This window comes from Aedes albopictus, chromosome 2 (genome assembly GCF_035046485.1).
Source record: "Aedes albopictus strain Foshan chromosome 2, AalbF5, whole genome shotgun sequence".
Classification (NCBI taxonomy): Eukaryota; Metazoa; Arthropoda; class Insecta; order Diptera; family Culicidae; genus Aedes; species Aedes albopictus.
The window spans coordinates 196842965-196870726 of NC_085137.1; the positions used below are offsets into that span (position 1 = coordinate 196842965).

Genomic DNA, 27762 nt, shown 5'->3' on the forward strand with positions numbered 1-27762 from the left:
GTACATGCTGGCAGGCGGAATCGAACCGGATCCATCTAGTGAAGGAGTTTGTCTACCTTGGATTCTTATTGACGACTGACAACAGCGTGAGTATGCGGAGTACAAGGGCGCATCATCAGTGAAGTCGTACCTTCTACGGGCTCCGGATGTAACTGCGGTTTAGAAAGATTCATCCACGCAACGAATGTACCTTGAATAGAACGCTAATAAGATCAGTGTTCCTTTGTGGACACGAGACATGGACCATGCTCGATGAAGACCTGCAGCCTTGTCTGCAGCACCCGGGAGTTTTCAAGTGAGGGGTACTAAGAACGATCTTCGGCAGTGTGAAGGTGAACGGTATCGGTGAAAGCTGAACCACAGATCGCTGCACTTTACGGCGAACGCAGCATCCAGAAGGTGACCATAGCAATACGGTGGGCAGGGCATGTTTCAAGAATGCCGGACAACAACCCTGCAAAGATGGTGTTCGCTACTGATACAGTTCGCCTTCTTGTGGCCGAGGATCGTGAGTGGCAGCCGCAAACAGAGCATGGTGAAGTACTATTGTTGAACATGTCGTAACTTAAACAACATATCCGGTCTGCTTGTCTGTTTTGTACATTAGGATTGTTATTCACATAAACACGAGTCACCCTAGTACAGTGTGTTCGTTTAAACTAGGTAGATGCATGACAAATATGCGATTTCATTGTGACTCAGGTGGAGACAGATTAGAGCAAATCGAATCGTCCGTTATCAACTGATAAATAAAAAAAATAGCTCTTTGCACATTTATTGGAGACGTTATCTCCAATGGGACGCATTTTAGTTTGGGCCATTATAGACCACTCCATTAGTAGTCGAATCTTCGGCCAGTGAACACTATACAGGCTAGTTGGATAGTACATACCTGGAAGTCAATATATTAAAATTGCAATGTTCGACAAGTGTCGGACACGGAGTTTGGGAAAGTACAGTTGGAGTTTACGAGAATATTCTTCATGGTTCTAATCATTCTCCCGTTATCTTCTCAGGCTTCATCTGTTTTGGAAAATCTACCTGTCTACGTTGTGTCTGCTGATTATCTACAATGAATATCTCATCCACATATTTCACAGTCTGCAATGGTCCCAGATTCCTTGTCAGACAGGTACTTGAACGGTATTTTCAGTTTGTTGCCTTGGCATAACAAGAACACAGGAATGTAATGTATGAATCCGTTTTAGATAAATGTCTCAAAATTTTACTTGTGGCGGATCCCCAAATATTGGGCAACACTTTCGATACCAAGCTTTATTGGCCCCTGGCAAATCTCGACTCTGACTGGTGAGTAATTGAAATCGATAATATAGCGCTGTAGCGCTTCACGTGACTTACGTTGTTGAACTAATCAATCACTTCTGCAAAAACAAGCTTAATTTACGCATTGAAATAACTTTCTAGTTATTATTATTATTTCTTTATTATAGAGATTTTCAGCCCTAGGCTGGTTCATCTCTTAGCAACTTTCTAGTATTCAAAAGTGATTATACTTGGAAAAGGGTCTACCCGGTTTGCCATACAGTCGTTTCGAATAAAAGTCATATGGCATAAAAGTCAGTTGTTTGGCAGAACAGTCATTTGACATAATGGCCATTTGGCATGAATCATGGGCATAGCCAGCGAGGGCAGGGGGCGTGCTCAACTCAAGATAGTTAATAATTCAGAGTTCCAGAAAAAAATAAAGAAATAAAGAGCTCTAATTCAGGATATTATCCGTAATTGTCAAACTTTTTCTCGAAAACCACTAGAAATTTCGCCAAATTATTCTCTAAGAGCATCAGTTCAATCGAACAAAAAAAATTTACCAAATAACAAGCGTGGTTGAATGGCTAAATTTCGTGACTTTTATTCATGGAATACAAAAACAAGCTTGCCAAATATTCCGGATATATCGGAACCATTTCCAGTAGGGAAGGAGAAGGATTTTCTAGAACCATATACTGCTAGCGTGAAGGAGCTCATAATATATGAATTTTCACTAATATTCAATTCAAACAAATAGCCAAAAGACCTGGGATTTTTTCATGATTTCCTTCAGATATTTCGACAATGATTTTTCGTGAGGGCCTAACTGACTTGATCGATTTCTCTTCGTCGACTCTCCCTTTCGCTAATAATTTGATCAAAACAAACAAAATCATTATTCTTTTTGTTTCTATAGCAACATGTAGTCGTCTTCTTCGCATTTCAACCAAAAAAATCTTTGGAAAACTCAATACACATTCTGTGATAACACAAAGAGAGGATCGATCAAGAGAATTCGAAAATGTCAGTTAGGCCCAAATGAAAAATCAGTGTCGATTTCTTCATGAATTCCACAAAGGCCTTCTCCGGGAATTTCTTCATCTTTAATTTCTCCATGGAATTCCTTCCACGATTTCATGAATTCTTAGCAGATACTTCTGCAAGAATGCATCGAAGAATTCTTCCGAGGCGAATAAATTGCATCATAGATTCCTCCAGAGATTCTTTCAAGAATTCCTCTAGGGATTCCACCAGACATTCCTTCGGGAATTTCTCCAGGAATATCCTTACAGGTTCCTTCAGTGATTGTTCCAGTGTTTTTTTTAGGATTCCTTCGGGAATTTCTCCAAGGATTCCCATAGAAATTTCACCAGGGATCGGTTTAGGCATTTCTGCAGGTATTCCTTAAAAGATTTCTTCAGGGATTTCCGGATACAGTCCTTCAAGGATTCTGCTAGAGATTGCTCCAATTATGCCATTTGGAATCATTCAAAGTATTTCTGAAGGAATTTCTTCCAGGATTTTTTTTTAGAAAACTCACAGAGATAATTCTCATGATAATGATCATCTTTCAATCAAATCCAATCAAGTTTGTTCAAAACGTGTGAAAAATGTGCGAAGATATATTTTATTTTACTCAAAAATGGAAAAATAACGTAAAACATATGAAAAAACACGACTTTTTTAAATAACTCTAATTTGAAAAACTGCAAATTTCTGCAAAAAGTTTAAACGTTTTTATGCAGCCCTAAGCATGATGTTTAAGATGTACTATTCGAAATTGCGGCGACACGTGACGACACGAACCGTTTTTTAACTTAAAAATTACCAAAATTCCTAAGGTACAATATATGAAAATTTGAAAAGTTTTGTGACATATTAATTTTGCACCATATGTGCATTCAAACAGTCCAATAACAAGCTTTCATATGCTGGATAACATAAAACATATATTCCATTCTCAAAGTATTATTATTTTACTTTTTTCGAATAATTCATTTTTCAATTTTATGACTTAGGCCACTTTGGCAGTGAAAATGTCACTGAAATACAAAAGCTGGTATGCTTTTAATTAAGAATCATAAAACTACAATACATTATCTTTGTTATAAGGCGAAAAAAAGTTTAAAAATATCAATTCCGTTTTTTGAGAGTTTTGGCCGCCCCTTTGTATGGAGCCCGACCAATGTGCCATGTCTTGAAAAAATAATATAATAATATAATAAGAAATAGAAATACTTAAAAACACTACTCATTTAATTTTTTTTTTGATAATTACTATATTAGGAAATAAGAATAAAAATATGTGTTATGTACTAGTATTCGTCGTCGGTTGACGAAATAAATAAATAAAACAAAAAATAAATAAATAAAAATTCCTCCAGGAATTCTTCCAGTGATTCCGCCAAGAATTACTGCAGGGATTCCTCCTGGAATTCCTCCTGAAATACTAATTCTTCCAAGAACCACTCCAGGAATCACTAGGAATTCCTTCAAAAATTTCTGCTGGAATCCAGGAATTAGTTTCAGGCATCCTTCCAGGCATTCCTCCAGGAATGACTCCAGGAGCTCCTTCAAGAATTCATCCAGGAATTTCTTCAAGAATTCCTCCAGGAATTCCTACATAAATTTCTCCACGAATCTCTCCAGGAATTTCTCCAGAAATTCATCCAAGTCTGAACTTTCTCTAGAAATTTTATCCATAGATTCGTCAAACAATACCTCCAGGGAATCCACCAGAGACTCCTACAAGAATTCCTTTAGAAATTCTTGCAGGTATTCCTCCCGAAATTCCTGTATGTCCTCTAGGGATTCCTCAAGTGGTTTCTTCAGAATGTTTACTAGAAATTCCTCCTACCATTCCTCTAGGGATTTCTCCAGCAATACATCAAGAGGTTCCTCCAGGAATTCTTGCATGGATTCCTCCAATAATTCTTCCGTGGATTCCTTCTGAAATTCCACTGTGAATTCCTACAGAAATTCCACCAGGGATTCATCCTGCCCGGAATTCCACCACGAATTCCGTAAAAAAATTCCTCCAGGAATCTTTCAAGGAGTTTCTTCAAGAAATCTACCAGAAAATTGTCTAGGAATTTCTCCAGGAATTCCTTCATGCAGGCATAAGTTCAGGCATTCCTCTATTCTCTCTCTCTCTCTTCTTGGCGTAACGTCCTCATTGGGACAAAGCCTGCTTCTCAGCTTAGTGTTCTATGAGCACTTCCACAGTTATTAACTGAGAGCTGCGTTTACCACCTCGGCTATATGGGCCCTGTGATAATTACTATATTAGGAAATAAGAAAAAAATATGTGTTGTGTACTAGTATTCGTCGTCGGTTGACGAAATGAGTTAAACAAAAAATAAATAAAAAAAAAGTCCTCCAGGAATTTTCCAGTGATTCCACCAAGAATTACTGTAGGGATTCCATCAAGAATTACTCTTGAAATACTCATTCTTCCAAGAATCACTCCAGCAATCACTAGATATTCCTTAAGAAATTTCTTCTGGAATCCAGGGATTAGTCTAGGAATTCCTTCAGGCATCCTTCCAGGCATTTCTTCAGCAACTTCTCCAGGCATTCCTCCAGGAATGATTCCAAGAGCTCCTTCAAGAATTCAACCAGGAATTTCACCAAGAATTCCTCCAAGTCCGAATTTGTTCTAAAAATTCTTCCAGAGATTCGTCAAACAATACCTCCAGGGAATCCTCCAGAGACTCCTCCGAGAATTCCTTCAGAAATTCCTTCAGGTATTCCTCCAGAAATTCCTGCCGGTATTCCTCCAGAAATTCCGGGAGGTCCTCTAGGAATTCCTCAAGTGGTTTCTTCAGAATGTTTACTAGAAATTCCTTCCACCATTCCTCTAGGGATTTCTCCAGCAATACATCAAAAGGTTCCTCCAGGAATTCTTCCATGGATTTCTCCAATAATTCGTCCGTGGATTCCTTCTGAAATTCCCCTGTGAATTCCTACATAAATTCCACCAGGGATTCATCCTGCCCGGAATTCCTCTAGGAGTTTCTTCAGGAATTCTTCCAGGGATTCCTTCAGGAATTCCTTCAGGCATTCCTCCAGGAATTACTCCTAGGATTCTTTCAGAAATTCCTCCTCCAGAAATTTCTCCAGAGATTCGTCCAGGAATCCCTCCGGGGATTCTTCCAGAAATTCCTCTAGGGATTACACCAAGAATTCCTCATATGATTCCTCCCGAAGTTCCTCTCGGAATATCTTCAATAAATAATTCAGGGATTCCTTCAGTTATTTCATATGTGCTTTCATCATCTTCATCATGAATTTCTTCAGAGATGTCTCCAAGAATTCCTGCAGATTCTTTTTTCGGTACTTCAAGGATTTGTAGAAGAATTACTCCAGCGATTTGTATTGGAATTCTGTAAGATAATTCTCCAAGAAGGCATCCAGAAATATTTTCCCAATTTTCTCGAAGAGATCCTTTAGAAGTTCATTCACGGATTTATTCAGGAATGCAAAATTCATTCAGAAATTGGTCATGTGATTCTTTCAGGAATATATCTTGAAATTCTTTGTTTCTTTCCAAGAAATCCTCCAAGAAGTTATCCATGGATATCTTGAGATTTCTCTAGGAGTTTTTCCAGGAATGTGTTGACAACGGACAAACGGAGCATGCACCAGTGGAAACGGGGAAGAAACTATTCTCACGAAAAGTTTCAACGCCCGAAGCGGGAATCGAACCCTCACCCCATAGCATGGTGCGATTATAAGCTTGGTGACCCTAACCGCACGGCTACGCGGCTCCAATTGCAGTCTTCATTAAAGTGTTTTAGGTTGAAAGTTGCTACATTTTTACATCTTTAGTTTTGGTATAGATCTGCTGTAACTATTTTTTTTTTATATGACTGTCCAGAGCACTAAATATAAATCTTGTAGAATGGCAGTCTTCGGTAAAGTCCTTCCAATTAGTTGGTGCTATATATTCTTACGTCTTGTCGGCTTTGATCTTGATCACCCAACTAACATTTTCAGCGCTATAAGCTTCAGTCATTTGCTTTCTGTTGTTTAACCATCGGATTGAAGCAGTCAACGCTGAATAAAAGAGAAGCCAGTCAAATATAAACCATAAGCTAATACACGGCTGCAAAACAAGCACCATACAGCTGCCAAACACGGCTTTCAGAAATCAATCACTTTTCACTGGGGCTGCCTTTACTGCACTCTATTTCAACTCCGGGAAATTTCCCTGAAGAAGTGAAAACTTGAACGAATCGAATAAGAGTCCCCAGTAACAAAACAGCTGCTACTATACAGTACAGTTCGTAATACTGATAAATCCACAAACCAGTAGCGCTTCCAAGGCCGTTATGCGATATTATTACAGCTAGAAGCTGTAATAAAGAAACTGTTGGTATACCAACACGGCTTGTCGGATGTAAACAATACAGTCAAAACAAACTTCAAGCTACTTCACAAATACTTCACAGCTATCCATCTTTGTGCTGTGAAATTATTTGGGTTGCTTGTATAGCACTTTAATCCAACCCCGGAATATTTGCCGGAAGATGTGCAAATCGAATAAGAGTTCCAATCAATAAAATAGCTTTTATACAGTACGTTTTGTAATGTTGCCGAATACACACAACAGCAGCGCTTCGTAGCTATTTAAAAGCGCTCGGAACAAAGTTTTTCGAGAAGTCAATGATTACGTCTAATAGTTTACACGTAAAATCTTCCCTTTTGACAATTCCAACATTCAACAGGCATCTCTCAAAAACATATCGCAAGGCCTTGCAGCACACCACACCGGATGTAATCCTTTTCTTAGGCGACCTTATGGACGAGGGAAGCGTGGCCAGTGCCGTTCAGTACGACGAATACTACGCTAGATTTGCAAACATTTTCCCACAACCAAAGGCGAGCACATCGATGGTAGGCTACCAAACAGATCGAAGTTCATCTCGCATCGCAGATTTCCCTCTAACTTAACGAAGCAATAAAGATCTACATTGCAGGTGATAACGACATCGGTGGCGAGGGTCGGGACTTGATCTCCGAGGAAACAGTTCAACGTTTCCGGCAGTATTTCAGCGAACAACCCACGTGGGTGCTGGAGCACAAGGCGAAATTCTTCAATATTAATCGGTTTACACGATCCATGCCGCCAGCGGAAGATTTCAATAGCGATCCGGATTCGTATTCGATTTTTCTAAGTCACGCGAGCTTATTGAAAAATGCAGATTTGTTCGCGGAGAAGGTCGGTTGATAAATTCGAATGTGAAACCAACAAAACTGATTCTCTTTTGTTCCAGGCAATTGACGCATTTCATCCGCACGTCATATTCTCAGCGCACGATCACGTGTCCAAAATGGTCGTCACCCATAGGAACGACCTGTTCCGGGCCGTTGATCCAATTTCGCTCAACACCGATCGCAACAAGCGGCATGAAATCTCGTCCTTTAATCTCGTAGATCTCCGTTACCAGCAAAAGCTGCTGGAGATCATGGTACCGACCTGTTCGTACCGGATGGGCGTCATGAAGATCGGCTACGGCTATGCGGTGTTGGATGGTGACGAGCTGAGGTATACGGTCCTTTGGACATCGCAACGGTTCTACCAGCTGGCGGTTTACTCGTTGATGATCATCCCGTTGAAGCTGCTTTGTGGACAAATTTGGTGCGCGATTTTCAAAAGATATTGGTGTTGCTGCAAGTCCCGGAATCGGAACTATCTTCCGTTGCACGTTAGTTAACCTAGTTGGGCTGCAGCTCTTTCAACCAGTAACGACTATCTCACATCGCAAAATCTTCAATGGTATATTTTTCTACTTTTTAAATGTATAACATTATATCATAAGCAAAAAAGTTCAGAAATCCCAATAAAACATGTTGTCCATTCAATTATCGACTCTACCGGGTTTGCTCTCAACAAGAAACCCTACTCCCATGCAATGCTCTTATGGTAAAATCAGAGCTGGTTCCGCATCCATATGAATTACTTCAAATGACTGAAATTTTCACGATTCGTTCCTGTAATAATTGTGGGTGGTTGAAAGAATCCCCTGAGAATTCTTGGAAGAATCCCTTGAGGAATTTCTGGAAGAATTCCTGGAGGAATCCCCGAAACAATTTCTGGAGGAACCTCAGGAGGAATGCCTGGAGGAACTTCTGGACAAATTCCTAGCGGAATTCCTGGAGAAATCCCTATGGGAACTCTTGGGATACTTCCGAAGAAATTCCAAGAGAAATTCCTAGAGGAATTTCTGGACGAATTCCAGGAGGAAGTCTTAGAGGAATATCTGGAGGAATCATCGGAGGAATTCCTGGAGGAATTTCTGGGAGAATATTGAGTGGAATCCCTAAAGGAATTCCTGGTAAATTTCTGGAGAAATTCCTGGTAAATTTCTGGTGGAATTTGTGGAGGAATCAGTGAAATGATTCCTGGAGAAATCTCTGGAGAAGAAATTCCTAGATGAATCTCTTTAGAAAACCCTGGAAGAATTCCCGGAATAATCCCTGAAAAAAATTCTGGAGGAATTAAGGACAGATTTGTTAGAATCCCAAAATGGCCGCCACAATGGCCGACTTTGGCACCTACTCACGATTTCGAGGGAACAAATCTCTTCGTGAACAAAACCAGCGCACCTGATCTTCTTATTTTACGCTTATTACAAGTGAGCAAGAACAAAATAATAAAATGCTTTGTTGTGTGAAGCTTGCTTCATTTGATTTAAACTAACTAACTAATTTCGGGGTCGCTGATTTCGATTATGTTGTCCAAATTCTTACAAATTATGTACTTCTAAAGTTATTTTAGGATTAAAATCCTCTAAACCACGAATAACGCCTAAAGGTAGGCAATGGCTTAAGGAATTGATAGCCGACTTTTAATAAATCGTATATTTTACTGGAAAATAGCATTTTCTTAAAAGTTTCGTCTATTAAATCCAACTCTAGGATATCATATTGAAGTAACAACAACGCTCAACATTCCACCTCGTCGGTTCCGGCATTCTTCTCTTTTGGCTGTCCCCTATCACCGAACAAACTACGGTTACAATAATCCACTTGACTCTTGCATTCGCTTGTTTAATGATGTTTGTGATGTGTTCGATTTTAATATGTCAAAATCTGTTTTTAAAGCCCGACTTAGAAGAATTGTTTAGATCTTATGATAAGTTAATTGTTTTTAGTATATAAGTTCAGTCTGTACGATGTATGTCGAAGACGGTGATATAAATAAATAAATAAATAAATAAATAAATAAATAATACAGTGATTTCGAACCTCATATTGTATCTAGTATTCACCCCAAGCATGAATGTTTGACAATGTATCTCATTGCGTTACGAAACACAGTTATGGAAAAATCGATTTAATTCAATGTTTATGAAATTCATTTCCATAAATTGCATGTCATTTAATAGCTAAATGATAGCAGATTACGATATACCATTCGTAAGCAGAAACTGATTCAATGTAAAATGCTTGTTTGAACATTTCATGAGGTGGGTCAAGCCGATCAATGTTACCCCGCTGATCAATGATACCCCGGATTACGGTATTCCTAAAAGAGTTCCTGGAAGAATTCCTAAAGCAATCCCTAGAGGATTCTCTAGACTGAAGGAATGCCTGGAGAAACCCCTGGGGAAATTCCTGGAGACATGCCTATAACAATTTCTGGAGGAATCTCTAGAGAAATTACGGAGGAAATCTCCAGAGGAACTCCTGGAGAAATCCCTAATTTCTGGAGGATTTTCTTAAAGAATCATGCCTGGAGGAATTCGTGGAGGAATCCCTGGTGAAATCGCTAGAGGATTTCCTCGAGGTATAAGGGCATCAAATATTCTCAAATTAATTCTTTTAATTGATTAATAATCCCCTAAAAATCCCGCTACACATTCCTCTTGGAATTCTTCGAAAGATTCCACAAGGAATTCCTCTATCTATAAGGTACACCGGGGCAAGTTGAAACGGGTGGGGCAAGATGAAACAGCGGGTTAACATGATGTTATCCAATAATAGTAAACAGCTTGAATACCATAACACATAGTTTTTGATTCAAACAATATTTTGGCGAAAAAAAAAATTTCAAATTATATTGAAATCTATTTCAAAACTTCGCGTTTCATCTTGCCCCACCCGTTTCAACTTGCTCCGGTGTACCTTAGATACCTCAAGGAATTCCTCTAGAGATTCCTCCAGGAATTCTTTCAGGGATTCCTTCAAGAATTCTTCCAGTGATTCTTTCTGGAAGCTCTCCAGTGATGATAGTTATCATGAAATCCTTCTATATACCTGCAGAGGGTTCTCTTGATCTTCCTGGTATTCTTTCAAAGATGCTTTCATACAATTCTTTTTTTTTAGCTCAATCAGAAGTTTTCTAAAACATTTTTCAAGGATGTTATATTGTTTCTGTATGATTTCCTTGTGGAAATTTTATTAAGGGATTTTTATGTAATTATCCCCAAGATTATTCCTGAAGAAATTGTTGGAGAAATTCTTCTACGAATTCCTCCAGATACATCTCCAGGAGTTCTTCTAAGGATTCCTCTAGAGATTCCACAGAAATTTATTGATAGATTTATACAAGATTTCTACCAGTACCTTTGTATGCAATTTCTGCATGGGTTTTTTTCCTTACAATAACTTTCAGAATTCTTAAAGAAGTTTCTCATGATTTTTTTCTAGTAATTTAGGGGGTATTTCAAGGAGTTTCTTCAGGTACTTTCCCAGATTTTTTATCAAAGAATCGCTCCAGAAAATTTTCAAGAAAATCTTCAAAGTTTGAAAAGGTATTTTTCAAGAAGGGATACCTTAAGACCATCAAGTGATTTCTTCAGTGATTTCCATCATAGTTTCTTTCAAGAATTCTCCCAGGCTTACTAGATACTTGATACTTGATGGGCTACAACTCGTAGCGGTGAATCTACGCCGAATGAAGTATCCGCCTCCACTGGGCCAATCGCTTCCAGTCGCCCTGAACGTTTAGAGTCCTTAGGTCCTGATCAACTGCAAAAAGCCAACGTGTGCGCGGCCTCCCACGAAGCCGACGACCCCTTCCTGGTTCTCTGCTGAATATAATTTAGCTTGTCGTTCCTCCGGCATACGAGCTACGTGTCCAGCCCACCGCAGCCTGCCGTGTTGTATTCGCTTCACTATATCCATCTCTTTATATACCTGGTTCAATTCGTAGTTCATGCGACGCCGCCAGATGCCGTCCTCCAGTTTACCGCCGAGTATTGTTCGCAGCACTTTACGTTCGAAGACTCCAAAGGCTCTCCGATCAACTTCTTTTAACGTCCACGTTTCATGACCGTATAAAGCGACCGGGAGAATCAGAGACTTGTACAACGCGAGTTTTGTCTTCGTTTGCAGCCTGCGGGACCTCAGCTGGTTTCGCAGACCGAAAAAGGCCCGATTTGCAGCCGCAATCCGTCTTTTCACCTCGCGGGTAACATCATTATCGCACGTCACTAGAGTACCAAGATAAACAAATTCATCCACAACTTTCCCCACCTAGCACCACTTCGTCACCACTACCACTGCCGGACCGACGTTGAACACCAGCAATCATGTACTTAGTCTTTGTGGTGTTGATCGTAAGTCCAATCCTCGCAGTCTCCCTCTTAAAAGGTATGAACGCCTCTTCCACGGCCCGACGGTCGAATCCGATGATGTCGATATCGTCCGCGAAGCCCAGGAGCATAAACGACTTCGTGACAATGGTTCCGCTCCTTTGCATACCAGCTCTCCTTATCGCTCCTTCCAGTGCTATGTTGAACAGTAAGTTCGAAAGAGCATCGCCCTGCTTCAGCCCGTCAAAGGTTACGAACGATGACAAAATTTCATCCGCAACCCGTACACTTGATTTCGATTCGTCAAGCGTCGCACGAATCAGTCTAATCAGCTTCGCCGGAAATCCGTGTTTGATCATAATCTGCCATAACTCGTTTCTCTTCACTAAATCGTACGCCGCCTTGATATCAATAAACAGATGATGGGTCTGCAAGTTGTACTCTCAAAATTTATCGAGAATCTGCCGCAGAGAGAACATCTGATCCGTCGTTGATCGGCCCTCACGAAATCCTCCCTGATATTCGCCGACGGAGGACTCCTCAATCGGCCTCAGCCTGTGGAACAGAACTCCGGACAAAATTTTGTACGCTGAATTGAGGAGTGTTATTCCTCTGTAATTCGCGCACTCCAGTCGATGCCCTTTCTTGAAAAGAGGGCAAATGAGACCATCCAACCAACTAGCAGGCAGTTCTTTCTCCTCCCATATCTTCAATATAATACGGTGTAAGAGTTGATACAGCTGCTCACTACCGTGCTTGAGAAGCTCGACCGGAAGTTCGTCCTTCCCAGCAGCCTTGTTGTTCTTCAGTCCCCTAATGGCTGCCTTGAGCTCGTCTAGCGTTGGAGGTTCCACAGCTTGTCCGTCGTCATCGATTCGAATTCTGTCCGTCGCTCTTCCACTCCCACCGTTCAACAATAACTCGAAGTGCTCTCTCCACCTGCCAGCCATCATTGTCTTGTCTGTCAGCAAGTTTCCATTACGGTCGTTGCACATGACGGGAGAAGGCGCTGTTTTTCTCCGCACGCCATTGACAGTTTCGTAAAATCTCCGCATATCATTCTGTTGCATACTCTCTTGCGTCTGAGCAATCACATTTTCCTCGTGCTCTTTCTTCTTTTTGCGGTGGATTCGATTTCGGCTACTCTTGCTTCCCTATATCGCTCCCTGCTCTGCCGGGTCCCCGACACCAACATCCGGCTTTTGGCAACATTCTTCTCGTCCGTTACTCTCTGGCACTCCTCGTCAAACCACCCGTTTCTAGGTCGTCTTTGAACAGTACCTATCACCTCCCGCGCTGCTGTACTCATCGCTCCGTGGATAGACTCCCACAGAGTGTTAAGATTATCGCTCTCGTTGATCTCACTTATCCGCTCGTTCAGCTTCTGGTGATAGTCAGCTACCGTACCGTCTGCTGAAAACCGCTGGATGTTGAAACGCATCGATCGCCGGTTCCTAGAGTCCGACACGGTTGATAACCGAGCTCGAATCATACTAACTACGAGATAGTGATCTGAGTCGATGTTGGGACCTCGAAAAGTTCTAACATCAATTACGTCCGAGAAATGTCGCCCATCTACCAGCACATGGTCGAGTTGGTTGCAAGTCTCGCCGTTTGGGTGTCTCCAGGTGTGCTTGCGTGCAAAGTAGGTGCTACTAATGGCCATCCCCCTGGCGGCAGCAAAATTGACTAATCTCAGGCCGTTGTCATTAGTGACGGAGTGAAGGCTCTCCGTACCGATGATTGGACGGAAAAAGTCCTCTCTTCCGACCTGTGCATTGGCGTCACCGATGACAATAACGTCGTGTTTTGGGCATTCTCCATAGGTCTTGTCAAGACATTCATAAAACGCATCTTTCACATCATCGGTTTTCTCATTTGTCGGCGCATAGACATTGATCAGGCTGTAGTTAAAGAATTTGCCCAGGATCCTCAATACACAGATCCGCTCGTTGATCGGCTTCCACCTCATAACTCGCTTCATCTGTTTCCCGATCACTATGAATCCGACCCCATGTTCTGCCTTATCGCTGCCGCTGTGGTAGATGTTATATTTGAACGATGTGTTGGCGACGGGATCCACCGCCCTGAATTCACGTTCACCAGTTTTGACCCCCCCCCCCTTTCCTGTATAGCAGCCACGTAGACACCAACTTTCTGCAATTCACGAGCCAAAAGGCTCACTCGTCCAGGTTCATTTAAGGTCCTGACGTTCCAGGTACCGAGTTTCCAATCATAGTCCTTATTTCGTTGCCGGGTCGGTTTCCGAGAGTATCTCCCAGGCATTTTTGTGTAATTTCTGGAAAAACTAATGAAAAAAATCCCTGGAGAAATAAAAAATGTATGATTTTTTGTAAAACTCCATGACTTCTTTGAAGCAATCACGCACTAAAATTTTTGAAGAAATCCCTTTAACTCTAAAGGAGTTTTTAAGACATTTTTGAATGAATTCCTGACGAAATATCAGAAGAAATCTGAGCGGGAGCTCCAGCAAGAATCTCTGCCGGAATTTTCGAAGAAATTTCCAGTAAAAAAAAACACTAGGAATTTTAAAAGAAATCCCAGCAGGAAGTTTAGTAAACCTCAAGAAAATTCTTGAAGAAAACCCTGAATAAAATTGCTAAAGGAGTCTGTGAATGATTTTCAAAAGAAATCCGTGGAGAAGTTTCTAGATTAAATTTGAACTTTTGATTTTATGAAATATTCGCTGAAAATTATCCTGAAGCTATTTGTGGACATATTTTTGAAGAAATTCCTGTAAGAATACTTAAAAAAACGCTTAGATAAGCTTCTGTAAAGATCCTTGAAAACTTGAAATACTTCAAAAGGAACTTCTGTAGAAATTACTTGGAAACATTTCTGCATAAATTCCTCCAAGAATCCACGAAGAAATTCTTAGAGTTATCCTTTAAGGGAATGCCGGAGTTCTTTATGAAGAAACATCTTGAGAAATATCTGGAGGAAATCCTGGAGGAATTCCTGTAAGATTTTATGGTTCAAAACTACTGGACATATTCTGGTGCGAATTTTCAATGGAATTCTTAGAACAATTCCTGAAAAAAACTCTGATGGACTTCCTTTAGAAACATCGGAACGAATTTCTGAAAGAATCTCTGGTAGATTTATAAAGAAACCACTGCACTGGAAGAATTTACGAAAGACTCTTTGAAAGAATTTTAGAAGTAATCACTGAAGAAATTTCTGAAGCAATTCCTGGCGGAGTTTCAGGAGGAACTCATGGAAGACTACATAAAAGAATTCCAGGATTAATTTTCGGAGAAATTATCAAGAATATTTCTGAAGGAAACCTTCTGAAAAAAATCCATGGAGCAATTTTCCCTAGTAGCACACAAGTTCTATACAAGTTTATGTAACTCCTATATGACTGAATTTGGTCATATAAGAGTTGCATAGACCTATGTAGAACATGTGTGCTACTCGGGTTGAAAGCAATCCATAAAAGATGGCAACACTGCTACCATGTTTAATTCTGCAGATTTCGGCTCGCAACATGAAGCCGTTGGTGGGGGTGCGTGATTCTTAAGAACAGCACAGCAGTTTCATTTTCTCACACTCCGCTTTTTCCAGGCGGCGCTTTTTTCTTTTCTCGAAAGTAGTGGTTCTGCTGTTGTTTATGATTGTAACGTCTCACGTTCTGCCGAGTTTCTTGCTGCAACATTATCGCCCGCGCTGCATTATTCTCTTGACTGCTTTCCCTGTTTTTTACCAGCATAGGCTTTCTTGACGACCGCGCAATTTCGGCCTCCCGTCGAGTGTTTGCTGTTTCTCGGATTTACTGGAACAGATCAAACACTTGGGAGGTTTCATGCATTCAAACCTTATGGACTTCGCATCCGCATAGCCTACATAACTTGATCATGTCTAGGCTTTTGCAGTCCCAAGACTTGTGTCCCGGTTCGAAACGCCTGAAACAAACCTCCGGTAAATGCTCAACGAGCTCACCGAGCAACCCGGTAATCGAATCAGAGCTACTTGTCTCCCTAACAGGCTTTCACGCATCCTGACGGCCGCGATAGTCACCTACAGCGATAGTCACCTACAGTTGCCGCAATTGTGATCTCATCCAGGCTTTTGCACTGGAAAGTCGCTTCAACAGTAAGAGCTCTCACCTCTACTCCTTCGTCAAGGTCTTTCTTCACCAAACATTAAGCGGGAGTCGATACCTTTGTGCCAGATGTTTTTTCGACGCTCGAGGATCAATTCACCGATACGAGTCTGATACTGCGTACGTCGACTCCCAGATTCTTTAGCTTGGGCTTGGATTCGTCGTTCTTAACGATGAGCAACCGCCCTACATGACCTCCTATTGGCTTTTTAGCCAACTCCACAAGATTCCAAAAAACGTGATCCACTTTAACCTGCGGTGGTGGAGGACTCTAACCACATCCAATCCTTCAACATAGGAATGGGCCAGCCTTTTCGGGTGAGTTGCTCGAATGCAGTTGCATCGGCTGCCTTTGTCGCGAATGTGAACGCCTCCGTCTTGAGCCTTGTGGTTGCCATTGTTGCCAAGAGCTTGTCATGGTGTTGGTGTCAATTGGCTTTGACATCCGGAGTTTCGGTAATCCTTGCATGAGGTCCTTGCTGGTATTCCTCATAGAGGCAAGCATAGAGCACGATAAATCGATGATCCAGCCACTTTCAAAGCAGGTGTAATGGAGTTCACTAGGCTTGCGCAACGCACACTGCTTACTCCTTCGATATACGCCTTCCTCTGCGGAGACCTAGACAACCTATTTCTTGCGAAGGGGTTAACCTCACTACTACGTACGCTATTGTTTAAATGTGTATGGTTGAAGCTAATTCCCCGTAAGATTCCCACGAAAAGCACGGGGAAAAAGGTCGATCGCACCAGAGCCCTGTTTTAGCACATTCAGGGATAAACTTAAATCTCTTCGACCATTCATCTCTCGACACCTTAAATTGGGGTTCCTTGGGTCTGGTTAAACCAATTAACCGCACTTCTTCTTGGGTGTCCGCGTAAATTTATCGATGATTGTAGGTTTCTTTCCTTTCTTCTTCGTCAATCAGACTTGACACTTGAGAACTGCTTTGCTTGATATCTGAAATAAAATACACATAATTTAAAAACGACACTTTTTCCATACTTTTTAACAAATACAGATTTTTTTATTAACTTTAGCTTTCCATTTCAATCGCCTACATCTACTCTACTGTTATCACTGCCATAGCCAGTATCAATATGATAAAAACAATGGAGGTAACGTTCCATAACTCTTGAATAAAATATCAAAGAGAATGGCTTGTTTAAGCCTTCCTATAGAATACTGCAGGTCACTTGTTACTCAGTGGTTTGCTGAAGTTTCACTTTCAGCGCATCGATGGCACCTCGGATTTCGTCGGTGATTTCCTTCCGCTTCGAAAGCGCTGTGACGGCGTTTTGGTACTTTTTGGCGGCGGTCCACCTGAGGACAAGCAGATACAAGGTCAAATGTTATCTGATCCGGAAAGATTGGTTTATCAACTTACACCAGAGCAGCACCCTCAAAATTACCGGAGTTGTCCAGATACTGGGCCCACTCGATGGCTACTTGCTCCTGGATGGGATCATCGCGGGCCTTCCGCAGTTTGCAAATGGCCAACGCTTCGCGGAAGAACTTGTGCTTACAGAGGTAGTCAATGGCTTCGGTTATCTGGAAGGAAAGAGATTGAGTAACGTAAGAACCACTCTGACCCAAATGCTTGTCTCTTAACCAACCTTATGACTAGCCAGAAAGTAGGGAATCGATGCCAAGGGGTATTGCTTCTCTAGAAGCTGATAGCCGTAGGCCTCGCAAACTTTTCGCCAAAATCTGGAAAAGTAAATGAACATAAACATATTATCGTTCATGGATAACAACATTCCCATTTTATGAAAGTTTCTTACTCGTAGGAAATGGATGGCGCCAAAGCTACCAGTTGATCCGTGAGCCGTTTGGATGCAATTCTCCGAATGATTTCCTCTTTCAAGCGGAAACCAATCTGTGGTAGCAGAATTGCTCCGATTGATGCCGTATTGGCCATGTGATGATTCTTAGCTGGAAGATATTAAAATGTTTGGGTTAGTTAGTATAAAAAAAAAACTACCGAAATTCAAAGTCCACTTACTCTCCTCGTCGATCAGTTCTTTCAGATCTTTCTCGCTCATGAAAAGCTTCTCATTGAAGTATCGCTTTTTAGCGCCCTCGGTCTGCACTGGCTGTTTCTTTTCGGCTTCGTCCTCCTGCTCCTCCAAATCATCCTCGTCCGGTTCTTCGTAGTCGATCAATTTGACTAAACAGGCCAGCACATCGGACGTTTTGTTAATCTCCCTGTTGGCCAGGTGAAACGTGGTCGGAACATTGGATTTCAGCTCCACCGGTTTGATCTCCTTGAACTTGATCGTTTTCAAATGCTCCGCCAGCTCATCGACTTCCGGTGCTCGTTTAGCTTCTGGTTCAGCTTGTTTTTTGGAGGTTGTGGCATGACTCGATTGTCCGTTTACTACCATGGTCGGAACAACGTCCGGCGCCACGGAAGCATCAGCAGAGGTAACCCCTTTCTCCGAGATCTGAAATGTATCGAGTGATTTTTGAACCACTTCCAAAGGCTTGCCGGCTCGTTTCTTTTCTCGTGATGCTTTCTTGTCGGTTCTTCCCTCCTCGGTTGCCCACTTGATTGGAATGCGAGTTTCTGACGAAAGAAATCACTTTAGTTTAGGCATCCAAAAAGTACAAACAAGACTAATCTACTCACTTTTGGCTAAGGCAGCCTCAGTCACCGGGTATTTGGTATAATCAAAGAACGCCAGCGTTGTGCCTTTGCCGGTTAACAGCACAATGTTGTCGTGAATGGGAGAAAACATGGCACAGAACACCGAATCGGTGTTCCGGTACAGGGCCAGGCAACTGCAGTCCACCGAATTCCACACTCGGACCGTGTTGTCGAAACTTCCGGAAACGAGCAGTTTGCTGTCGCCGTGGCCCCATCGCAGACAACAAACTCCTTCGGTATGACCCTCCAGAACCCTGATGTTATCGTCGATTTTATCTGAAATTTATGAAGAACAGTATTGCTGACAGTTAAACTGATCAATACAGTTGTTTTTGCCCAATCTACAAGTAAAACACAAGCCTGAGTGCATCAATTACAGAGGGTCCACGCTTTCTACTTCGATGTTCTGTACGTAAGATACTGTCACGTGTTTTGTTTAACAGACTGAGATCCCTTGAGGAGTCCTTCATCGATAAATACCAGGACGGAGATCAACGACGTACAAAACGTTAATAAGACCGGTGGTCCTCTACGGGCACGAGAAATGGAACATGCTCGAAGAGGACCTGCAAGCACTCGGAGTTTTTTGAGCGACGCGTACTAAGGACGATCTTCGGCGGTGTGCAGGAGAACGGTGTGTGGCGGAGAAGGATGAACCACGAGCTCACTGCACTTTACGGCGAACCCAGCATCCAGAAGGTGGCCAAAGCCGGAAGGATACGGTGGACAGGGCATGTTGCAAGAATGCCGGACAACAACCCTGCAAACCTGGTGTTTGCAACTGATCCGGTTGGCACAAGAAGGCGTGGAGCGCAGAGCGCACGATGGGCGGGCCAGGTGGAGCGTGACTTGGCGAGCATTGGGCGCGACCGAGGATGGAGAGCGGCAGCCTCAAACCGAGTATTGTGGCGTACTACTGTTGATTATGTCTTGTCTTAATGATGTTGAACAAATAAATGTAATGTATGTATAATGTACGATCAACGACGGATTAGATGATTATTAACTCTGCGAATGATCCTAGACGAATTTCATGGAAACAACTTGCAAACTGATCGTCACCATCTGTTCATTGATTTCAAAGCAGTTATGATGATCTAATGACATGGTCTTCTGGCGAAACTCATTAAGTAGGTGCAACGATGGGTGGTTTTTGCACTCGATAAGGAGCGATAAGGAGATCTGGCATGCATGGGATTGCTCAATAAACGATCGCACATGTTCACATATCGACGAAGACAAAGTACATGATCGCGTCTAGAGACAGAGGCAGGACTGTGGTTTTGGTGCTGAGGTAGTGATTGATTGTGTATTAGGTTAAGATTAAGCATCAAAATTTTATGGAGCACGACATTAACTGAATGGAAGATTTGCAAAACATTTAAAACGACAGAAACTTACCGTCTATTCCGTTGCTGAAGTCGATCAACCGAATGCTGCACTCATTCGACGATACCGCCAATACATTGTCCTTGAACTGCATCGAGATTATGTACCGCCGGGATACGTTACGATGGTAGAGTTGAGCCAAGCTCTTGCTGAGATCGTTAACAAACACAAATCCGTCCTGTGTTCCGACAAACAAATAATGCCCAGACGCCGACACGCTGGAAACCATTCCAAACTGGCGCAGCTCGATGGGGTCTGAAAATGTAAAAAATACTATCTATTGCAAAGGACGCATGTCCGACAAATCCTAGACTTACCGTGCTTACTACCTCCGATCATCTTGTAATACGCCAGTTTGGCCTTCCCGGTGGCGAACAACACCGTACTCTTCTGGAAGAACTCATCCGTCATTTCACACCACTTGAGCGAGTAGACATCATTCGAGAGGAACGAATTCAACAGCGTCGGAACGTTGTTCGGACTGTTCGTGTCCAGTAGGCCGATCCGGCCCTCGGACGTCCCAAACGCGATGTAGTTCTCCCGTTCCGGGTGCCAATCGAGCGCCGTCACTTTGGAGCAGACCTTGTTCAAGAATCGAACGCAGGTCACCTCGTTGTACGCCATACTGGCCAGGTTCAGTGTGACCAAATTCCGATCGACGCATCCCACGGCCAAAACCGTCGATTCCAAAGGATTCTCGGTGATGCACGAGTTTCCGGTCGCAAGGCAAGTGAGATCGGCGACGATTTCCGGGTTTTTGGTGACCGACACGCCGATAATCTTTCGGTTGATCGATTGACACCAGACGTAGTTAGTATTGGGGTCGTAGTCCGCAATGGGACCGCAAGACCGGGTCACATAAATCACCATATCGACGGGATAGCGGATGCCCTGGTGGGCGGTCATCCTGAAAACGTAAAATAAGTTTATTGTAAGTTAATGCATATGAGAAAGTACACTGTTTGGGTTAAGAAAAAGCAAAGCGCAAATTGGATGAGAGTTCGATTATACAGATTGTAGGGTAGGGCGGGGCAAGATGAGCACCCTAAGGATCACGTTGAGTTTATTGAAAGTTAACACAATTTTTCAAAGTACCTCTCAGTAATTCTTTTCTATATAATGTTTTCTATCACCCATAAGCATGGGAGGGTTCAAAATTCACAATAGGACAGATCGATGAAGTACTAGATTTGTAGTAATGAGCTGAATTTTAGTATGGTGAGAAGGTCAATTCTCCGTTTATGCAATGAAATGGTGCAAAAAGCGTGGGTATTATGATTCCTTGTCTAATTTGATGCTGTTTGAGCAAAACTTTGGGCAACCGTGTTGTTGTTTTCTCCATTTCTTGCTACATAAACAACAGAGTTATCCAAAGTTTTGCTCAAACAGCATCAAATTAGGCAAGGAATCATAATACCCACGCTTTTTGCACCATTTCATTGCAGAAACGGAGAATTGACCTTCTCACCATACTAAAATTCAGCTCATTACTACAAATCTAGTACTACACCGAACGTGCCCCATAAGGATGATATATTTGACTAAACAAAAAAGATGTTTTATGGTCAGTTCGAACATGCTACGGGGCAAGACGAGCACCCCTACGGGGCAAGAAGAGCACTTCATTAAAATCCCAATATTTTAACAATAAATTGGTCATACAGTGATTGATTTAGTGATCCTTGTTTATAGCTATGATATCTCGTTCTAAAAATATCATTTTTTTTCGATTGTTGACTTACTAATACAAAAGGATCCAAAAAACAATAAACGATTATTAAGTTGTTTTTTTTTAGAAATTTACGCTACCAAATAGTTGCAGAGGTTACGGAAACCTATGTTCGGCACTATTAAGTGGATTACAATAATTTCAACATATTTTCTATATTCCCATCAGGGGTGCTCATTAGTATGGTACACGCTTGTATGGAAAAAAATAAATCCTCGCTCCAGTCGACTTTTTAGATCCCATTTAGGTTCCATATGAACTGTACAAAATTTCAGCGCAATCGGTGAAACTATAATTTAGCGCAAGCGGTTCAAAGTTTTCATAGGATTTACTATGGGAAAAGTTACACTTTCAGATAAAAAATCCGAGAGGTCGTCCCTTGTCTCCTTAATTCAAATCGATCAATGTTTCTTGTAGAATAATCAATTATGAAACTTTCCTTCGAAGACCGCAAAACAATTGGATACTTGTGGAAAAAGTTATTGATTTATTACCGATTAGTGATCCAACGAACGGCTTTTTGTTTTGTTTTATCAGCAGCACTGCTGCTGCCGTTGTTACATGGGTGGCGGGAGGCATCACCACCCCCAGAAACAGCAGCAGCTAAGGCAGCAGCTACAGTGCTGCTAATAAAACAAAACAAAAAGCCGTTCATTGGATCACTAATCGGTAATAAATCAATAACTTTTTCCACAAGCATCCAATTGTTTTGCGGTCTTCGAAGGAAAGTTTCATAATTGATTTTTATAGAAGAAACATTGATCGATTTGAATTAAGGAGAAAAGGGACGACCTCTGGGATTTTTTATCTGAAAGTGTAACTTTTCCCATAGTAAATCCTATGAAAACTTTGAACCGCTTGCGCTAAATTATAGTTTCACCGATTGCGCTGAAATTTTGTACAGTTCATATGGGACCTAAATAGAATCTAAAAAGTCGACTGGAGCGAGGATTTGATATTTGTCCCATACTAGTGCTCATCTTGCCCCACTATAGGTAAATAACTAAAATTGAATAAATTTAAATGTTTGTTTTTTTGAAAATATTTTCTGATGTAAATTAAAATGCTTCGCAGTAAGCTAATAATGTTGGCTGATAACCAGAATTATGGTAAAAATTTGATTCTGATATAAAAACCTTATTTTATTCTGATGGTTTCTTATAAGAAAATGCTAAAAATCCATACTATTGACTAATTTGACGATATTTTTTATCTCGTTCACTATGAGGTACCTTTTATCAGGTTTACAAGCAGGATGAACATTATTCTAACGGATTATGAAGTTGTTTGGGCAAAATTCATCAAAAAAGTAGTAAAACGAAGGAGTGCTCATCTTGCCCCGGGTGGCCATCTTGCCCCGTCCTACCCTATAGCCCTTCTTCGCATGTCAGTCCCATGCGTAACTATGGGTAACTCCAAAAAAATGTTTTCTATTTATGCATGATTCATGGTGTGTGCTCGTTCGGCTTTCTAATCCGCAGACTGTTCTATGGCCTATTTGGTTGAAGCGCCGGTCTTGCGAATACGGAATTGTGGTTTCGAATCCCATCACTTTGATCCAACAGAAAATATCCACCCTGTCCGTTACTCCGATGCTTCTCCGAGATCTGCACTCGCATATCGAGCTCCAACTAGGTTTCTCCGTCTCAGACTCCTCGTTCGCGTTGTTTTTCTGTATACTTCTACTTGGAAGCGGGACATTTGGCATAAAGTCACTTGGCATAAAGACATTTGGCATAACGGTCATTTAGCAAAATTACCGTTTGGCATAATCGAGATGCACCCTTCTTTATTATGTCAAGTGTCCATTATGCCAAATGACCATTATGCCAAATGTATTTATGTCAAATGTATTTATGCCAAGTGATTTTATGCCAAACGACTTTATGTCAAATGACACAGACCCCTTCTACTGCCAACCTTCAGGATCTACCTATTCGCTTAGGTAAGACCACGAAGTTCCATTCGATAATCCTGCTCTCTAACCTTCTCTAACATGTCTTGCGAGCTTCTTGCGTTGCCTAGCCATCCATGCAGTTGTCCTGTATTGCGTACCATTACCATGTCTCCTACCTTGCGTTGCAGCCAATCCCTCAGTCTAAGAATCACATAATGCAAATGCACGGTTTATACGGACTATCTTCTTACTGGTCCATTTATATTCAACGAGATTTCGGCGCTTGACTCGTGAGAGCGAAATTTCGCTTGAAAATCTCGCGCGTGAGAAAATGATTCAGAATCACGCGCGAGTTTGATCACGCAGGAGCGGTTGTGCTTTGAGTGTGATTTTACCAACACTGAAACGAGTTGTAGAAATTTCGAGACCTGAGAGGACCATCTTCACCAACTTCGTGGCAAAATTTGGTGAGCATGTTCCATGTTTTATATTTCATTGCATTTTAACTATATTATTTCAACACATAATAGATTAGACATAATAGATTAGACATAATTTTTGAACGTTCCCTAAGCATGTTGGTGTATTACTTTTACCACATAATGGTAATTTCGAACATGGGCTGCTACTTTCACAGAAGCTGATTTTTCGACTATTCGATCAAATTTAATGAATCAGTTTTGCTTTACTATTAATGAGGAAAAAGTTTAAGTAATAATCCAGTCGCATAACTTAATCAAATCATACTGAATTCCAGACCATTTCCGTACCAAAATCCTATTTCCTTTCTATTTACGAGGGCGTCGATGAGTCGCTAACATCTCGATAAATAGTTATCATCCCTTCCCATCTACATAACTTGTTTCTTATCGTTTCAGAGAGCGAGCAATGGCGCTTAAGCCTAGGCTTGTGTATATTCCCATGCCCCATCCCTGAAGCAAAAGGTCCACGGAGTGACAAATTCTTTTAGCTACGTCACTCACTTAACTACTTTTGCTATAACTTCGCTGTGTTAAGGACAGACTTGTTAGAATCCCAAAATGGCCGCCACAATGGCCGACTTTGGTACCTACTCACGATTTCGAGGGCACAAACCTCTGCGTAAACAAAACCAGCGCACCTGATCTTTTTATTTTAAGCTTATTACGAGTGAGCAAGAACAGAATAATGAAATACACTGTTGTGTGAATCTTGTTTCTTGAGATTTGTGCGTTTGGAATTCTGATGCACTGTTGAAGCGGGATTTCAAGACGTTTGTCCTTAAGTGCTAGAGCTTTGGTGTCTTCGACAAACTTTCATAACTTTTCGTGTTCTACAACATTGCTAAAAACGCCAAAACTCTAGGATGCGAAATAAAAAAGTTTGTATCGCAGCGCCACCTATGCGGTGAAATTTCGAACAAATGTCCAAATGCAATTCAAAGAGCATGTAAATCCAAACAACTTTGCTGAAGACACCAAATTGATAGAATGCATCCACAAAGTGCTATAGCAGTTTATAATTGACCCAGCGGGCAGTGATGGCAGAAAAAGTCATTTTCAGCATATATTTCGATATACCTCACTTTGGAGCATAATAACTTTTTTGTGAGCATTTTAGCACCCTGCTGTCTTCGGCAAAGTTGTAAGGTATATCATGAACTATACTTTAACGGGTTAGTATTTTGACTTTAGTTAAATTAGTAGATGAAATAGGAAAAATACAAAAAAGCACGTTTTCCCATACGAATTTCCATACAAATTTCAATCGCGATGCGCAAAACGTAGGCGTAACCGATCCCTCTCAAATTTTGGCCAGTTGTTAAGGACCCCAAATGGAGTCGAAAAAACCTTGATCGGACAAAAATGTTCCGATGACCCATCTACTCCAATACACTTACACAACCTGAATCTTGCCGCATCACTCGCTTATAGTGAATTCCTAATCAACCCATTCCAAATATCCAACACCCTGACACCTATGGGGTAAGTCGCTGACCTCTTGTAAAGTTAGTGTCATATCATCACATCCTTTCCTATCCTCGTAACTTTTAGTATGCAATCTACGAAATACTCCGTGACCACGCAACGCAATTTAAGGCATAAACCCTACGAATAGGAGGCAAGACATTATAAAATTGACGTGAAAATATTTTGGCCACCTGTTTGTATGAAGTCGCCCCATAGTGCACTGCCCGGCATTGAGTGCTCCCTGTGAGCGGACTGTTGCACACACGACAATCAGAAAGCTTCTCCTGAACGAACTCTGATTCTTTCTTGCTTGGCAGACTCAGTGGTACGTGTATGGAGATCCGTCAGCTCCATTACAGACGGCTAAGTCTGCATTCTCGGGATGAATTCAGATCCTTTGTCGAATGTTACAGTGTAAACGGACTGTTCCGGCTGCCACTATCACAGTCTCGGAGCTAGCCTCCACATGACGTAGATGCTTGAAACTTGTCGGCTTGAAATGCTCTTTCCGAGCTAATTCCGGATGCTCGACGGATGTCGTAGAATGGACGTTTGGATACGGATTCCACTCTTGGCTGATTGGAGTTCTTTTTCTGAGCGGGCACCGAGCGGTGTCGATGGTCAACACTACGCAGACGACCACGGGGCTGCTGACAACTGTCAGATTCCACGGTATGACTTGGTGAGTCGGAGAGTTCCTCCCGAACGGACTCCGACTGGCGATGGCTCAGAATACTGACCAGTTTGCTGTCTGATCGTACTCCCAGAATCGACGATTCTACTCTGGACGCGTTGGAGAGTTCCTTGCGACCACACTGCAATTGTTGATGAATTCGCGTTCCTCTTGAAGGTCGCCATTCCTCGCAGGATGGTTGGATTAGTTAAAGAGTTCTTCTGAGACGGACTTCACCTGATGCCCATTATGGGGATTACCAAAAGCTCCGTTCTCTCTCGATTGCAACTTGAGTGGTTACTATAGGGTCGAGTCCAGAACGAAAAGGAGGAAACCCAATCGGACGATTTGCAGCATCAACAAATAATTCTTTGAAGCTGACATGATGCGCTTCCAAACTGGTGACCTTCTTGCACAACGTCTCTCGAAATTCTCTCCTTCCAGAGGGTTCTCGACTACTGTGATCATTTCTTCACGTTATTCCTAACAACCAGCACATGTATTGGGACACCGAAGTAAATCATCCACTCTTTATTTTATGACTACAATATCAAATTCCTACAGTTACTGGATATGTGTCACGGTGTGATTTGTTGGCGTCACGTTGTAGCAATTCGGGCGCTCTTCCTGAGCGGACTCCATATTGCTACCGATCGTCGCGGTTTCACGTTGGACTGGCTAGAATGCTCCTTTTGAGCTGGCTCTGACGGCTGCCTGCTTTGGAAATCTTCCAAAACAAGGGTTTCACTCTCACCGAGTTGGTACTTATCCGCCAAGCTCGCGGATAACTGCTTAATTCGTAGCAGCGCTTCGATATGCAGCCGGTCGAAATCCATCTGCAGCTCATTCTGCTCCTCGAACCCCGCTGCCTGGATGCGATCCAAGATCTCCTGGTGAAGGTTGGCGTACTCCTGATAATATGTGCTTAACTTCTTCTCGTACACCCGCAGAAGCGAAGATCTTATCTTCGACAGGTCGTGGTTCACCTCCATCAGGTTTCCGATGATGTGCCGGATATTCCGCGTGACCTATTTACGGAGATGGATGAGTAACTATGTCTCATGCATGTGGAATTATCGCATAAGAAAAATGGCTAGAAACCATTTTATTTTTTTATTTCCAATGAGTGTGGATCCAATCAATGCCTCAATCTTTTGTATATTCATGCTGGTAATCTAACAAAATTATTAACATAATCAAAACATTGACCAATCCAAATTCCTGTGTGGTAGTGGTTTGTGTTCAGATTTCCCGTGTTAATCTATCTGTAAGAGCTTTGTAAACATCTTTTGTTCTCACGTACCTATATGGATAGGCTTGCATTAGGTTTCGTGAGACATTTTTTGGACAACTCAATGAGTAATGCGCCCGAAAATGGCACTGACCCATCTTGCCCCGCGACCCATCTTGCCCCGCCCCACCCTAGTTAAATGAATTTTACTACACTAGAAGGCAAAAAGATCCTGGTCGTGGTCTTTCAAATGTTGTTCGGCGATATTTTCGGTTCTATCGATCGGTGGCCGATCGTTGAACATTTA

At 41.9% G+C, this 27762-nt stretch overlaps 2 protein-coding genes across 4 annotated transcripts in view; one reads left to right on the forward strand and one right to left on the reverse strand.

Annotated features, from left to right (window-relative positions):
- Positions 1 to 700: 700 nt before the first annotated feature.
- On the forward strand, positions 701 to 8136 carry LOC109425082 (uncharacterized). Of its 2 annotated transcripts, none has more exons than XM_062850958.1 (6): positions 701 to 953; positions 1017 to 1143; positions 1209 to 1308; positions 6999 to 7167; positions 7238 to 7492; positions 7548 to 8136. In XM_062850958.1, the coding sequence occupies exons 2-6, from the start codon at positions 1107 to 1109 to the stop codon at positions 7986 to 7988; spliced, it is 1002 nt and encodes a 333-aa protein (XP_062706942.1). In that variant the 5' UTR covers positions 701 to 953; positions 1017 to 1106; the 3' UTR covers positions 7989 to 8136. The 2 variants fall into 2 exon arrangements, with proteins under 2 accessions (XP_062706942.1, XP_062706941.1); XM_062850957.1 differs by having other exon boundaries at positions 716 to 953; positions 1017 to 1132.
- Positions 8137 to 16939: 8803 nt separating this feature from the next.
- The window catches only part of LOC109429400 (protein rigor mortis), a 37479-nt gene continuing 26656 nt past the window's right edge, over positions 16940 to 27762 (reverse strand). For both annotated transcript variants that reach the window (XM_029868935.2, XM_029868934.2), the window contains 8 exons: positions 20294 to 20883; positions 19989 to 20231; positions 18570 to 18863; positions 17943 to 18506; positions 17722 to 17872; positions 17554 to 17647; positions 17325 to 17488; positions 16940 to 17260 (listed from right to left, as the gene is read on the reverse strand). In XM_029868935.2, the coding sequence (XP_029724795.2) occupies positions 17137 to 17260; positions 17325 to 17488; positions 17554 to 17647; positions 17722 to 17872; positions 17943 to 18506; positions 18570 to 18863; positions 19989 to 20231; positions 20294 to 20883 (2224 nt within the window). In that variant the 3' untranslated portion in view covers positions 16940 to 17136. The remainder of the gene's footprint in view (positions 17261 to 17324; positions 17489 to 17553; positions 17648 to 17721; positions 17873 to 17942; positions 18507 to 18569; positions 18864 to 19988; positions 20232 to 20293; positions 20884 to 27762) is intronic.

Bases quoted from the DNA above. Each gene is read 5' to 3' on its own strand.
- LOC109425082 (XM_062850957.1), top strand. From the start codon at position 919: ATGTTCGACAAGTGTCGGACACGGAGTTTGGGAAA. The intron at 1,309-6,998 runs GTGAGTAATTGA...AACATTCAACAG, and splicing joins GCAAATCTCGACTCTGACTG to GCATCTCTCAAAAACATATC. The intron at 7,493-7,547 runs GTCGGTTGATAA...CTTTTGTTCCAG, and splicing joins CAGATTTGTTCGCGGAGAAG to GCAATTGACGCATTTCATCC.